At 39.5% G+C, this 16432-nt stretch overlaps 1 protein-coding gene across 20 annotated transcripts in view; it reads right to left on the reverse strand.

Annotated features, from left to right (window-relative positions):
* EIF4G3 (eukaryotic translation initiation factor 4 gamma 3) overlaps window positions 1–16432 on the reverse strand; it is a 389785-nt gene that overhangs the window by 48939 nt on the left and 324414 nt on the right. For 19 of the 20 annotated variants that reach the window (XM_064281426.1, XM_064281421.1, XM_023551957.2 and 16 more), the window contains 6 exons: window positions 14847–14993; window positions 14204–14440; window positions 8142–8246; window positions 7311–7443; window positions 3418–3512; window positions 1186–1279 (listed from right to left, as the gene is read on the reverse strand). In XM_064281426.1, coding sequence (XP_064137496.1) covers window positions 1186–1279; window positions 3418–3512; window positions 7311–7443; window positions 8142–8246; window positions 14204–14440; window positions 14847–14993 — 811 coding nt within the window. Of the gene's footprint in view, window positions 1–1185; window positions 1280–3417; window positions 3513–7310; window positions 7444–8141; window positions 8247–14203; window positions 14441–14846; window positions 14994–16432 lie in introns of those variants that run through there. The other variant, XM_064281424.1, reaches the window with a different exon arrangement.

Here is a 16432-nt window from a genome sequence, read left to right on the forward strand (position 1 = left end):
CACATGGCTAAAATGCAGATTCTCATTCACCTGCCTCCTTGGGGTGGGCCCTGAGACTTGCAGTTCTAATAAGCTCCCAGGTGGTGCCAACCTGTGGTTCACGGACCATACTCAGAGAAGCAAGGTGTTAAAAGGAATTTGTATGTAAAAGAGAGTTTAGAAATCTGCACTCATTACAACCATTTGCTTCTTTCAAAACAATTCGGTTATCCTGGGTAGGAGGTTCGGGGTAGGAGTGGTAAATTAGGGGGTGTGGGAAGGAAGGAGGGAGGTAAGCAAAAACAAAACAAAATATTGTACTTCTTAAAAACCTAACCCATGATACCATTTATGTAAAATTATGTGTGCGTTTAAGCAAACAATGAAATTTAAAAAACTTAATGAAATAAAAGGATAAAACTACTTAGTAGAAGGGAGATATGGGAAGTTAACATTAAAGTCTTTTTTCTTTCCATTGTTTCTTCATCTACTAACACGTCTGTGATGATCAAAACCTTTTCAGTTCTAAGGTCAAATTTCTCTGAAAATCCAACTTTCGCTAAAGATTTGGAAAAATATTTCAATCGTTTATTTCTTACAACTTCTGGGTATTAATAGCATTTCTCTCAGCATAGTGAATTTCCCTTTTAGTTTGGGGTCCCAGTAACTTCTCAAATTATATTGACAGGAGAAAAAAAAGAGAAACCTGAGAGATTAAAGTCTTAAATAACCTGACGGAATGAAATTAAAAAAATACATATTTAAAATATCTAAGGATCCTAGGAAACCCTGGATCCTTAGATATTTAAAAAAATTTTTTTTTTTAATTTCGTTCCGTCAGGCTATTTAAGACTTTAATCTCTTAGGTTTCTCTTTTTTTTTTCTGTCAATACAATTAGAGAAGTTACTGGGACCCCAAACTACTCTATGGGTCAGTTCTACTCTGTCCTATAGGGTCGCTATGAGTCTGAATCGACTTCACAAGCACTGGGTTTGGTTTGGGTTAAGGATCCTTACTGAGGAGGAAATCCTCACATAATTTTTCAATTTACATTAGCCAGAGAGGGTTAAGGACACTAATAAATATCTGGGCATGATTAGTTAAAGCCTTTGCCAAAATTATTATTAAATGACTACAGGCATTGCCTTGTAAGGTGAGTGCTAACAGACATATTCAAGTTACTAAGAAGGTAACTCCATACTTACCAGTCTCACTCGCCTTGGCCCCACCACTGCTGCCTTTCCCCCAGCTGCCCAGCTGTGCTTTAGGTACAAGCTGAATTTTCTCATCAATTGTGGGCTGTAATGTAAGTGACCACAAGGCAATTAGAGAAAATACTGTAGAAGGACACTTCAGCTTATTTCTCAATGTAACAGAACTGATTTTAGCAATAAAAATCTGCTTGGAATGCCAATTTAAGAAACATAAAAATCGGAGCTGTTCTTATTGAAGTGGGATCCCTGTGGGCTCTGAGGTACTTCCTTGGAATCCAGGCTCCACAGAACACAGTCTTCCTATTTAAGACAATGTGTCAGTGTGCTAACTGTACACAGTTTTTAATGAGTCCTCTTGTACAATAATGCCCAGTGACTTAAAAAAGAAAGAAAAAAGAATATATAAATGCTATGAAAATTTTTTTTTATGAAATTAGCTCATGAACTTCTCCCTGCAACTGTCTGAAATTAAGGAGAGAGTAATAGGGCAACAGACACATTTTATATTTCCGTAAAGCCTAACATAGACTGGGGCTAGGAATGGGATGAATATTCAAATAGGGGAATAAGGAGTTTCTGTTGGGATGATGGAAAAGTTTTAGAAACAGATAGTGGTGGTGGTCGCACGACACTCTGAATATACTAAATGCCACTGAACTGTACACTTTGAAAAAGTTAAAATGGCAAATTTTATGTTGTATACATATTTTAACACACAAACATACACACACATAAAGATAGGAGGAGAGAAGGGAATGAAATATTAGCCATGAAAGTGCAGAGTTACGTTTCCTGCTCAGTCTCAGATTTTACCCTCCGATTACAACTTTGGTGCAAAAGAATTGCACTGTAACACACACCATCATCAAACACAGCCACCTCGCTACGTAACACGCCTTCACAGGCATCTCTACCATTTCACAATGAATTTGTTTAACGGTTTTGAACTTCTTCTAAGCTGCTTTGGTGGAATTCCTGTAATTACCTAAATCCACAAGGTTTATTAATATACAATTTACAGACCTTTGAAAATATTCAGGTAATGGTTGGAGGTTTAATAGCAACACAATTCTTTTTACAGTGTCCATGCACAAAAACTATAATATTTAAAAATAGAAATATTACAAATAAATATTGATATTATTTTCAAAGATGCTGGGGCTGATGTTGGAGGGGTTCTTTGGTTAAAATTGTTCCTTGCTGGAAATGAAGGTGGGTGGGAATTGAGTCATGCTCAGCAATGGAAGTCCTGCTCTGCGACATAAACACCCAGAATAGTGTGTATCAGGATACCGGAAGAGAGCAGGACCCTAGCTAGTCACCAAGAGAGATCCAGAGGGGCAATGCTCTGACGTGAAGAAACACTCTTACAAAACCATGAAGATGCAAATGATATAGCCCACCTTTTTTCAATATCTTAAACTCTTTTTCTTTTTGTCCCTTATCTTTTTTCATTTGGTATTTTCACATTAGCTGTAAATGCTCTTGTTCCAATGGCAGGCTGCCAATTTTCAGAACTATGGAACTGTTACAAGTAAGGCTCAAACTAGACTTGCAAATCATTTGCAAAACCCCATGGGCTGTAGAAGTTTCCACTTTACAAAATTTAATTCAGCTTTTTTCCTTCTCTAAAGTTATTCACCCTACTCATAGTCATTAACTTCTACTGCTAAAAACATCTGCCGGGAGAAAATTCTTTCCTCTTACTGCCAGTGGGTTCTCAAAAGAAAGGAAAGTAGAATATATTAAATATTTATCACAGGATGATTTCTAGTAGGTCTTTTGTTATTTCTTCTAGGCCGTACATATGACAAATCCATTAATTCCTTTCATGGGTAGACTTAAAGAGGTAACCGCTTCTTCCCCGGAGCTAAGGATAAAAGCTTGCGATTGCCTAAGACATCGGAAGTACTTTTGTTAGCATCTCTCTCCTGATAAGCAGCACACAACTGTAAGAATTAATAGTTACTTCCTCTTTTTTTTTCCTCTTTAGTAAGCCCTCATAAAAATAAAAAGGATTAATGTCAAGAAAAGTCTGTAAAACAGACTGATCAATACTGACTTGCAAAAAGTACCTGCATTAAAAAACAACTACCCCATAAAATACACAATATGGGTATTTTATATGAGTAAGAAATTATTTTGAGACTAATGTTTTGAGATTGCTGTAAATTATTTTTATTTACTTATTTTTGTAAGTTATTTTTAAAATGTCACACTCACCTTAGTGATTTTCAGGAACTTTGAGGGGTCCAGCACCCGACTGTTCTTGGCCCCCTGCACAGTATTCCAGCCACCTTCGTCCACTCTCTGGACGCCTGCAGAGAGAACAGAGTGAGCTACAGTCTCTCATCTGCTTCAGATCAGTTTGGAGAGTGAAGAAGGTTTTCAGCTCAGCTGTTTCAATCAAAACCAAAGAAAATAGACTAAAGGAGCTGTGTAACACTGCTCTAGTCTCCTTAACACCCACAGCTTGAGACTACCAAGCAGAAACATCTGCTCGGACCTCCCATGAAGCATTACTGACCTGGAAGAAACAACTGACACAAATGAGCAGAGATTTTGTGCTGGATAAGGAAGGGCCAGATCTAGTCTTTACAGAGTTAATGACTAGAGCACTCTGGGAGAAATCAAATGGAAATTATCGGTTCCAAAGTTAACTTCACTTAATGGTGTCAAACAACACAAGCATGCTTTGCTCTTCCTCCCGAATCTGCTTCTCCAAACTTTCAGCTGTTCAGGCCAAAAACTTGGGTGCTCTTTCTCTCACACCTCACACCCAATTTGTTAGCAAATCTTGTCAGTTCAACCTTTACAATATATTCAGAATTTGGTCCCTTCCATCCACCACCAACACTAGTAGCTGGTTTAAGCCACTAACATCTCTTTCCTGGATTACTATAAAAACCTCCTCACTGGACTCCCTGCTTCCACCCTTGTCTACCCTTAATAAAGCAATCAAGATGATAGCGCTGTTGTATGCTGTCAAGTTGAAATTCTCATATTAATCCTATATGACATTGCAGAACTGCCCCATAGGGCTTCCTAGGCTGTAATCTTTGAGAGCAAATCGCCAGGTCTTTTCTCCCAGGGAGTTGTTGGGTGGGTTGGAACTGCCAACTTTTCAGTTAGCAGCTGAGCACTTAATGATTGTGCCACCAGGATTCCTTCAATGTGATACTAGTAAAGTATAAGTCAGATCATGTCCCTTCTCTGCTCAAAACATTTCTGATCTCTTTCCGTCTCATTCAGAGAAAAAGAGGTTACTTACAAATGGCCTACTAAACTCTAAAATAATCTGGCCCCATTGCCTTTCAAACCCCATCTTCTACCACTCTTCCCACTCATGCTCTTGGCTCTAGCCACACCGGTGGCCTTACTGTTCCTTGAAAGTGCTGCTTCAGGGTCTTTGTCCTTACTATTCCCTTTGCCTAAAACTCTCTTTCCCCAGATATTGACATGGCTTGCTCCCTCACCTGCTTCAAGGCTCTGCACAAAGATAACAACTTTAAGAGGTTCCCCAACCTCGTTACTTAAAATTGCAACCCCAACCACCAAGACTTGCACCCCCCACCCGCTTTCCCTACTTTATTTTGCCCTACAGAACACCTGTATCTGAAAAATTATTATTTCACTTAAATATTTGTTTATTGTCTTTTGGCCCCAGTACAATGTAAGCCATGAGAGGAAAGGAATTGGTCTCTCTTTTTAAGTGATAGGCTCTCAGTAAATATTTATCGAATAAATCAATGAAAGCCCATCAAACTGTCCAAAAGCTTTTCTGATCCTCATATACTTCTTGATTTTCTCTGCGCTATCTAATAGTACTGATCATGAACAGACTTGCTTCTTCCTTGTTTCTATGACACTTATATCCTAGTTCTCTGTCCTCTCCATTTGTTCTTTATCTGTCATTTCTGCGAGAGTTTTTTCTTCCGCTAGTTATCTGTGGACATCTCCATGGATTAGGCATTGATCTCTATTTCTTTCTCAATCTAGTTCAACAATAAAAGTCATTACCTGAAAGGCACTGTGGTAGGCACTAGGGTGAAGAAGGTGAATTAAATGTAGTATCCCATGTAACTTAAAAGTACTTTCTTCCCTGGGGGATTCAACTCTCATAGCAGCGCAGCGTCAATGTAAGCTTTACTGTGTGTGTGATAAATAATAGCGAGAGATACCTGCTAATGAGTTGCCTCTAACTTATGGCAACCTTACCCACAACAGAATGAATACTGCCTGGTCCTACAACATCCTCATGATTGCTGATGTATTTGAGTTCATCACTGTGGCTCTTGTGCTAACCCATCTTACCAAGCGTCTTCCTTGCCCTTGCTGGCCCTCTACTTCACCAAATATGACATCTTCCACTAGCGAATGATCCCTCCTGATGATGTCCATAGCAAGCCAAACTGGATAACGTTCTGTTGTAATCCACAAGGTCTTCAATGGCTAATTTTCAGATGTAGACTGCCAGGCCTTTCTTCTTAGTCTTAGTCGGAGGTTCTGATGAAAGCTATCTACCATGGGTAACCCTGCTGGTATTTGAAACACCAGTGGCATAGTTTCCAGCAAGACAGCAACACACAAGCCATCACAATATGACAAACTGACAGATGGTGGGTAATAAATAATAGCTAATGATTACTGAGCATTTACTATGTGCCAGGTGCTATGTTAAATGCTTTACATATATTTCCTCATTTCATCCTCACACAGATAGATCCTTTGTTCTACAGAAGAAGTGATTTATGTAAGGTCATACCACTTAGGAAGTAGAAGAGCTGAAACTCAAACCCAGACAGTTTGGCTCCAGAGTCTATGTTCTCAAACTATACTATATGACCAAATCACTACTTTGATCACTTCACTGCCCAGTGGTCTAATGAGCATTCCCATTTGGACACCCTGTGATCATGTCAAAATAAACAAGCTCAAAGGAAAAATTATCATTTCACTTCTGAAAAAAGATTTCCTCTTTTAATGTTCCTAAATTTTTCAATGGACTATTTTCTCAGGTGCAAAATGCCTTTTATTTCATCTCTCATAGTCTTTGCATCGTTTTCTTCCTTTCTATTCTCATCGCTGTCGATTCTCACCTAGGATTCTAGCAATGGCAACATTGCTGAGTTCAGTGTACCTCTTTAATTCATAATGTGAAAAGCAATTAGACTTACTTTATTTATATACCTCAGCATGACATTAACGAGCCCTGGTGGGACAAGAATTAAGTACTCTGCTGCTAACCAAAGGGTTGGCAGTTCAAATCTACCCAGCGGCTCCAAGGAAGAAAGACCTGGAGATCTGTTCCTGTAATGATTACCGCCTAGAAAACCCTATGGGGCAGTTCTCCTCTGTCACATGGGGTCACTATGAGTCGGAATCAACTCACAAACACCCAACAACAACAAAGCATAGCATTATTCCTTTCCTAAAAAACTCGGAATGGCTCTTTAATGTCTATCAAATCCAAAGTTCTAAATCTGGCCCCATTCTTCCAGACAAAGATTCTTCCATTCCTTTCAAACACCTAAAAGTTTGTTCCAATCAGGCTTGTTTATTCCTTTTCACAACACATTTATTTCAGTTTCATGACAAAAATTTGTCTCCCTCCCTTTCAAATACCAACTACCCTTTCAAGACCCATTTCAAGTACCCCTTCCTCAAATAAAGATTTCTTCCAGGTTTCTATCTCTTTTCTCTGAATTTAACAATCTTAATGGAGAATACATTTCATAACTGAAAATATTTTCCATTTGTTTGACAAATGTTTCCTGTATTAGTTTTGTCTTCTCAGATAAACGGTAAGCTTTTAGAGGGAAGAGACTATATTTTCCACTGTTTTTGATATTCCTCACCAACACTGAGTATATAGAAGATGCTCAGTAAAGTCTTGTTGATTATGAACTTTGAAGTAGTTAAAGAAATCATGTCTAGTTTCTGTATTCTCTGTGTTTACTTGATAACTGGCCTCTGGGTAACACTGTTTCACTTATGAATTACCACTCTTTTCTTTGGGTTATTCCTTCTGATCTCATGTCACACTTAGAGAATTCCTACGTATCTGTCCTCCAAATTCCCAAGTTCTCTAAAACCTAGTGGACATCACCCCTCACCTGGTCTTCTTTTCTCTTTGGTCATGAGCTGTTGGACCTTCCTTTGCTCTTCTTGTTCTTCTATTTTAGCCTCTTTGTGGATCTGTTCAATAGTTTTAGGGCCTTGATCTGCTCTCCGAGATACCCAATTACACTATAAAAATAGAAAATAAGGTCATCAGCCAGATGGCAACAACTGAAAATAAAAATTAATTTTTTAAAAACTTTATTTTTCACTGGTTGTAAAGTATTAAATACCTTCAAAATTTAGCACCATGGCAGTTTCTCATCTGCTCATAGAAGGCACTATGTGCAGTTTGCAGATTAGAGCTAAAGAATTAAATACTTTTCAGTCAACTCAAACTACTGTATACTGATAATTCCAATCGACAATGGATAAAAAGAACAGAATAAATAAAAGACTGGCCCAAATGTGCTTTATTATTATTTATTACATTTGAAAGGAATCAGAGAAGATAAGGAACCCTGGGCCTTGCCTTACTTCATTGCCTTATCTACTCGGTTCATATCACACTCATGGTGGTCCTAAATCAAAGATGGCTAGCATTTTTCTTCCTTCCATGTCACACTTAGATTTAGCTTACAATAACTAAATGTAATTGACCAAAGTTTGAATTCAGAATGGATGATTTTAAAATTGCAATGTGGTTTGATAATCAGACTAAGGAGAATAAACATGTAACAGGCAGAGATAAATGCCTTTTACCCTTTCACAATGCTCTCCCATGGAGGTTTGCCAGATTGAGTTCTGAGGGTTCTGAGACAAAAGCATTAAGTACTTACAGATGTAAATACTAGAAGCCCCCCCCCCATATTATTTTTTCTACTTACCAGCCTTAGGTCTATCACATCCTGAAGCATGAATCGAATCCTAGATGATGTTTTTCTTTCTTTCACAATTTTCTCCATCTGATTAAAATACTGGTCCATACGAGGCTATAAGAGACAAAACCTTAGTATTTCTGGCTGAGGAATTCAAATGTAATTTTACCAGCTGCAGTTTTTTTTTAATTCAAAAATTTTATATGCAAATCGTTTTGTGACATCAGTTGCAATTCCTGCAATGTGTCAGCACTCTCCCCCTTTTCCTTTACACCCTGGGTTCTCCGTGTCCGTTCATCCAGTTTTTTTGACCTTCTCGCCTCCTCGCCTTTCCTCTTGGGCAGGTATTGCCTATTTGGTCTTGGGTACTTAACTGAACTAAGAAGCACATTCCTCATTTGTATTACTATTTGCTTTATAGGCCTGTCTAATCTTTGGCTGGAAACTCTATTGGTGTAGTGGTTAAGAGCTATGGCTGCTAACCAAAAGGTTGGCAGTTCAAATCCACCAGGGACTCCTTGGAAACCCTATGGGACAGCTCTACTCTATCTGTAATGTCAATATCAGTCGGAATTGACTCAACAGCAACGGATTTTTTATCTTTGGCTGAAAGGTGGGCTTTGGGAGTAGCTTCAGTTCTGAGTTAGCACGGTGTCTTGGGGGATCCTCCAGTCACCGTCAGACCAGTAAGTCTGGTCTTTTTTGTGAATTTGAATTTTGTTCTACATTTTCTCCCACTCTGTTTGGGACCTGGTACTGTGATTCTTGTTAAAGACGTCAGTGGTGGTTGCCGGGCACCATCTAGTTCTTCTGGGCTCAGGGTGGTGGACGTTCTGGTTCACGTGTCTATTTTTCTACGGGGAAATATTAAACAACTCAGGAAGCATCAAAAGAAGATGGAAGGAAGGCATAGGGTCACTATACCAAAAAGAATTGGTCAATGTTCAACCATTTCAGGAGGTACCATATAAGCAGGAACCAATGGTACTGAAGGAATAAATCCAAGCTGCACTGAAGGCACTGGCGAAAAACAAGGCTCCAGGAATTGACAAATATAATTGAGATGTTTCAACGAATGGATACAGTGCTGGAAGTACTCATTCATCTATGCCAAGAAATTTGGAAGACAGCTACCTAGCCAGGGAACTGCCAGAAATCCAAGCCAGATTCAGAAGAAGATATGGAATGAGGGCTATCATTGCTGATGTCAGATGGATCCTGGCTGAAAGCAGATGATACCAGAAAGATGTCGACCTGTGTTTTATTGACTATGCAAAGGCACCGGACTCTGTGGATCATAATAAATTACGGATAATGTAGCAGAGAATGCGAATTCCAGAACACTTAATTGTGCTCGTGAAGAACCTGTCCATAGATCAAGAGGCAGATGTTCAAACAGAACAAGGGGATACTACATGGTTTAAAGTCAGGAAAGGTGTGCATCAGGGTTGTATCCTTTCACCATATTTACTCAATCTATATGCTGAACAAATAATCCTAGAAGCTGGACTATTTGATGAAGAACTTGGCATCAGGATTGGAGGAAGACTCATTAACAATCTGCATTATGCAGATGAAACAACCCTGCTTGCTGAAAGTGAAGAGGACTTGAAACACTTATTGAGGAAGATCAAAGACCACAGCATTCAGTGTGGATTACACCTCAACATAAAGAAAACGAAATCCTTACAACTAGACCAATAAGAAAACATCATGATAAACTTGCATTGGGCAAATCTGCTGCAAAAGACCTCTTTAAAGTGTTGAAAAGCAAAGATGTCACCTAGAAGACTAAGGTGTGCCTGACCCAAGCCATGGTGTTTTCAATCGCCTCCTATGTATATGAAAGCTAGATGATGAATAAGGAAGACCAAAGAAGAATTGATGCCTTTAAATTGTGGTGCTGGAGAAGAATATTGAACATACCATGGACTGCCAAAAGAATGAACAAATCTGTCTTGGAAGAAGTACAACCAGAATGCTCCTTAGAAGCAAGGATGGCAAGACTATATCTCACATATTTTAGGCATGTTGTCAGAAGTGATCAGTTCCTAGAGAAGGACATCATGCTTGGCAAAGTAGAGGGGCAAGAAAAAAGGGAAAGACCCTCTCTTAAAAGCCTGTGAGCGGCCATCTAGTATACACCACTGGTCTTACCCCTTTGGGAGCAAAGAAAAATGAAAAAACTAAAGATATAGGGGAAAGATTAGTGCAAAGGACTAATGGACCACATCTACCACAGCCATCAGACTGAGTCCAGTACAACTAGATGGTGCCCGGCTACCATCACAGACTGCTCTGAGAGGGCTCACAATACAGAGTCCTGGAGAGAGCTGGAGAAAAATGTAGAACAAAATTCTAACTCAAAAAGAAAGATCAGACTTGCTGGCCTGACAGAGACTTGGGAAACCCTGAGAGTATGGCCCCCGGACACCCTTTCATCTCAGTAATGAAGTCACTCCTGAGGTTAACTCTTCGGCCAAAGATTGGACAGGCCCATAAAACAAAATGAGACTAAAGGAGCACACCAGCCAAGGAGCAAGGACCAGGAAGCAGGAGGGAACAGGAAAGCTGGTAATAGGGAACCCAAGGTTGAGAAGAGAGTGTTGACATGTCGTAGAGTTGTTAACCAATGTCATAAAACAATATGGGTATGAACTGTTTAATGAGAAGCCAGTTTGTTCTGTAAACCTTCATCTAAAGTAAAATAAAAAAAGAAAAAGAGGAAGACCCTCAATGAGATGGACTGACGCAGAGGCAGCAACGATGGGCTGAAGCACGATCGTGAGGATGGTGCAGGACTGGGCAGTGTTTCGTTCTATTGTACGTGGGGTTGCTATGAGTCAGAATTGACTCAATGGCATCTAACAACAACAACAACAACACTATCTAGTTAGTGATTTTCCCTTTCTACCCCTCCCCTCCCTTGTAACCATCAAAATGCCCTCCAGATTCATCCATGTTGTGAGATGTTTTGAGGATTCATCATTATTCGTTACCCTTGTGCAGTATTCCCCTGTGTGTATGTACTGTACTTGTTACCCATTCATCTGCTGGTGGGCACTTAAGCTGTTTCCATCTTTTGCTCCTGTGACTAATGCTGCAGTGATCATGGGTGTGCATGTATCTAGACATGTGATTGGTCTTCTTTCTCTAGAATATATTCCGAGGAGTGGGAATGCTGCATCCTAAGGTATTTCTATTTCTAGCTTTTTAAGGAGGTGCCGTGTCATGTTCCACAGCGGTTGTGCCATTTTACATTCCCACTAGCAGTGCATAAGAGTTCCAATCTCCCCATAACTTCTCCAACATTTGTTATTTTCTGTTTTTTGATCAGTGCCAGTAATGTCGGGGTAAGAAAATATCTCACTGTATTTTTGATTTGCATTTCCCTAATGGCTAATGATTGTGAGCATCTCCTCATGTGTCTGTTAGCCACCTAAATATCTTCTCTAGTGAAGTATCTGTTCTTATTCCTTACCCATTTTTAAATTTGGTTGTCTTTTTGTTGTTGAGGTGTTTTCTATAGATTTTAGAGATTAGACCCTTGTTGGATATGTCATAGACAAAATTATTTCTCAATCTCTACGTTCTCCTTTTACTCTTTTGAGAGTGTAAGTGTTTTATTTTTAGGAGCTCCCAGTTATCTAGTTTATCTTCTGGTGTCTGTACATTGTCAGCTATGGTTTGTATTGCATTTATGCCATGTATTTGGGCCCTCAGTGTTGCTCTATTTTTTTCTTCTATGATCTTTACCACATAGAATTTTTTTTTTATTAACTTTTTATTGAGCTTCAAGTGAACGTTTACAAATCAAGTCAGACTGTCACATATAAGTTTATATACACCTTACTCCGTACTCCCACTTGCTCTCCCCCTAATGAGTCAGCCCTTCCAGTCTCTCCTTTCGTGACAATTTTGCTAGCTTCCAACTCTCTCTATCCTCCCATCCCTCCTCCAGACAGGAGATGCCAACACAGTCTCAAGTGTCCACCTGATATAATTAGCTCACTCTTCATCAGCATCTCTCTCCTACCCACTGTCCAGTCCCCTTCATGTCTGATGAGTTGTCTTCAGGAATGGTTCCAACAGAAGGTTTGGGGACCATGACCGCGGGGATTCCTCTAGTCTCAGTCAGACCATTAAGTACGGTCTTTTTGTGAGAATTTGGGATCTGCATCCTACTGATCTCCTGCTCCCTCAGGGGTTCTCTGTTGTGCTCCCTGTCAGGGCAGTCATCGATTGTGGCCGGGCACCAACTAGTTCTTCTGGTCTCAGGATGATGTAGGTCTCTGGTTCATGTGGCCCTTTCTGTCTCTTGGGCTCTTAGTTATCGTGTGACCTTGATGTTCTTCATTCTCCTTTACCATATAGAATTTTAAATTGCCTAGGAATAACAATTTTATAGCTAAAAAGTAATGTGGTATAATTTTTAATTGAACTTATGATGCTCCAAAATAAAGACTACATTTTCTAGGCTTCCCGGCAGCTGGCTATGGTCATGTGACCAAGTTCAGGCTGAGAGATCAAGTGGAAACATCCTATGGCAGCTCCCTGGGAAGTTCCTTAAGATAGAAATGGCTGTGTCCTTTGCCCCTTTTCCCACTTTCTCTGCTGAGAAAGGTAATGCAAATTTATCATGATGTTTCTTATTGGTCTAGTTGTGAGGATTTTGTTTTCTTTATGTTGAGGTATAATCCACACTGAATGCTGTGGTCCTTACCTTAGTGACGGTAGAATATTAAGCTGGAAGCATCTGGATTCTTTTTTTAAATTGTGTTTTTTTTTTTTTTTTTACAGAGCAAAATTAGTTTCTCATTAAACAATTAATACACATATTGTTTTGTGACACTGGTTGCCATCCCATGACACATCAACACTCTCCCCTTCTTGATCTTGGGTTCCCCATTTCCATGTGTTTAGCTTTCCTGTACCCTCCTGCCTTCTCGTCTTTGCCCTTGGGCTGGTGTGCCCATTTAGTCTAGTATACATGGTTCAGCTACATGTATTACTGTTTGTTTTATGGGCCTGAAGTGTGAACCTCAGGAGTGGTCAGTACTGAGTTAAAAGGGTGTCCAGGGCCATACCCTTCGGGTTTCTCCAGTCTCTGTCAGGTCTTTTTTTGCGTGAGTTTGAATTTTGTTCCATATTTTATTCCAGCTCCATCCAGGAGCCTCTAATGTGACCCCTGTCAGAGCAGTCAGTGGTGGTAGCCAGGCACCATTTAGTTGTGCTGGAGGATCTGGATTCTTGATCTCTGAGCTATCAGAACTATTTCAGACTTTTGAGCCACCAGACCAGCCACAGACTTCTTATCTCCAAATTTTTGTTTACATGAAGAAGAAATAAATTTCAATTATGTAGAAGCTGCTGCTATTTGGAGTCTTCTGTCATGGGCAAACAGAAAACTAGCTGATTCAAATATTATGGAACGTTTCTGACATTGTTTCTTTGAAGCATTTTTAATGCCCCCACCTCTTTTTTGGACATTGCCATGTTATGTTTGAATTGTAGCAGTTTTAATAATTTCTTGTATTATAGTTAGATAGCTATTTCATTAACTAGAGCATAAACTTCTTAAGGGAGCTATTGGGACTTCCTCATTTCTGTATTATCCTCGGGCTTATTTCTGCCCACAATCTGCTATCTATACAAACGACCCGTGAAGTGATCATGGCAGAAGAAAAAGGATGAGGGAGAAATAATTTGAACAACCCACAAATGTAATGGAAATGTGGTAAGAAGCATTATGGCCAAATACTGGCAATGAGAACAGGCAAAAGAAGAAAAATAAACAGCCTAGACTGATGGGGGGAAACCCTGGTGGTGTAGTGGTTAAGTGCTATGGCTGCTAACCAAAAGGTTGGCAGTTCAAATCCACCAGGCGCTCCTTGGAAACTCTATGGGGCTGTTTTACTCTGTCCTATAGGGTTACTATAAGTCGGAATCGACTTGATAGCAATGGGTGGGTAGACTGATGGGGCAAAATGGAATTCTTTTGTTGATAGTCTTAGCTCTTTTTCAAGTGACCAACAGCCTTGCTGAAGGTCTGTGAGATTTTGGATTTTTACCTTTGCTTTCTCAAAGTCCAGGTCTTTGCCAATGGTAGTGAGTAGGCGACACAGACACTCCAGTGATTCTTCATCATGGTTCTTTAGCAGCTTCACCACGCAGTCGTGCATGATGGCCTCAGTCAGCATTTTCAGTTTAAAGAGTTCCCCAATAAACTTGATGTTACCAATGGATCTCCTCCGGGCTTTGTCCTTGGCTTCTTCCAGTTCATCATGAAGCCTTGTCCTCTCCTCTGGCTGTTGTGTAAGGAGGAAAAACAGAATCTTGATGATGAAAGCTGTATTGTACAAAAGATGCTAAGAACATACACTTAGATTCATGGTCCTTACCCTTTCTAGGAGTCAGGCAACCCCTTTGAGAATCTAAAAGAAGGTATGAACTACATCCAAAAGTTTGCATCCATTTTTAGGAGATTTCTAGAGCTCATTTCTGGCTTAGAGGGCTGAGTTGCTCTAACCTATTGCACTAACTCTCCTAAAGGGAAGGACACATTCCACTAAAACATGGATATTGTATCTCTACACAAAAAAAAGGCTACAGGCCTCTCTTAAAATAGTACGGATTGCTGTAGCTGACTTCATGAGACTTCTACTTGATAACACTTAAAGTGCACAAGCACTGTCTTTCTGTGAAAATACTTACAGCACTGGCAGCTTCGAGTTCTTTCTGTTTCTTCTCAAAGACATCATCATCTGCTTTATCTTTTTCAAATTCCTTCTGGCAACGGTTCAGTAGCAGCTTCCGGAAATTCACTGTGTTTCCAGGCTTGTCTGCCATGGGTACTTTCAGCTGCATCCAGATGGGAAAATGAAAAAGTAGAAAGATTACTTAAAGACATTCAAAGATTTTCTCAAAATATTTATTTCCTTTATTGTGCACAATAATGCTGACTGAATCACAGGGAAGCATTCTACAAGAGGTATACAATTTAGCTTCAGGCATTTCATGATTAAATTGCAAGATCTGTCTTGAATTTTAGCCAGAAAAGATACATATTCCTTGTGCTGCATCTGTTATGGTCATGCCACTTTGAAATCCATCTGACATCATTATAACTATAACCCTGTACTTTTAACTCTGTAGGGTTATTTATTACTTTTGTCTTTTCTTAATGCCATTTTAAGTACTTAGGTTTAAAGAAACAAGTAGAAATACCATAAAACGAGTGAGAATTTCATGGCCATTAAAAAACTGTTACAGGTCAGATCTTTAGACAAAAGGCAGAAAGGGGGACATTTGAGGGTTTTTTGAGATATATTTTCCTAAGGGGAATGTCAGAATATTATAATGCTAGTAACTCTCCTTGACCACCAATACACTATGTTTACTGATTATATCTTATGTGCAAAAAAAAAAAAACTTGTTCTCTAAAAGTTCAGCCTAACAAATGGTCACTTTAGGAACACTCTTTTTATATACAGAAAGACAGAGTGGAGAAGGAGAGGTCACTTGGAGGCAAACTGCTTACAAGGTTGCCATCCAAATCCAATAATAATTACCTTCTGGTAACTGCAATAGCTCATGTCTCCAAGGTTACTTATAACCAAACACAGAGATACTTTTATAAGTGTGTTTAGAATAAAAAAAGAGCAGACGGCAGTAGTGCTTCTATCTGACTAAAATATTTGATTTTATAGATAAAATACCCCTGAACACAATTTTGAATAGCTGTTGCCTAACAAGACAAAATGGTTTTTCTGAAATCACAAAGTGGCTCCCACAGTTCTGAAATATATATTTGGTCTTGGCTTAATGACAGAACACAGGGAAAACAGAACGTACTGCATTTATGCTTATAAAATAGCTAACATTTTGTAATGGTTGCACGTTAATATTTTTAACTGAGAGCACACTAACCCACGGTCTCTGAAAGGTCATTTAATAAGTCCAGTTCTAATCAACCAAGGGACCAAGTGTTACCTACTTCTTTTCTGTAGGAAATGTTAACTTAGGAAGAGGAAAAGGTCATCAAAAACTTTTTAAGAAAATCACAGAAAAGCCAACATATCCTGATTTCCAAATTCAGGCTGCAAAAATGAAAGAGACTCCCAACTGAAAGGTCGGAGTTTCGGCCCCACGGGTGGCCCTGCAGCCGAAAGTTGTAGCAGTCTGCTTCCGTACAGATTTACAACCTTGGAAATCCCACGGGGTCACTAAGGGTTGGAATCGACTGGACAGCAGTGGGTTTTGCTTTACAGATCATTTCACAGTCGGACCTTCTCTACGCA

The sequence above is a fragment of the Loxodonta africana genome, chromosome 3, assembly GCF_030014295.1.
Source record: "Loxodonta africana isolate mLoxAfr1 chromosome 3, mLoxAfr1.hap2, whole genome shotgun sequence".
Classification (NCBI taxonomy): domain Eukaryota; kingdom Metazoa; phylum Chordata; class Mammalia; order Proboscidea; family Elephantidae; genus Loxodonta; species Loxodonta africana.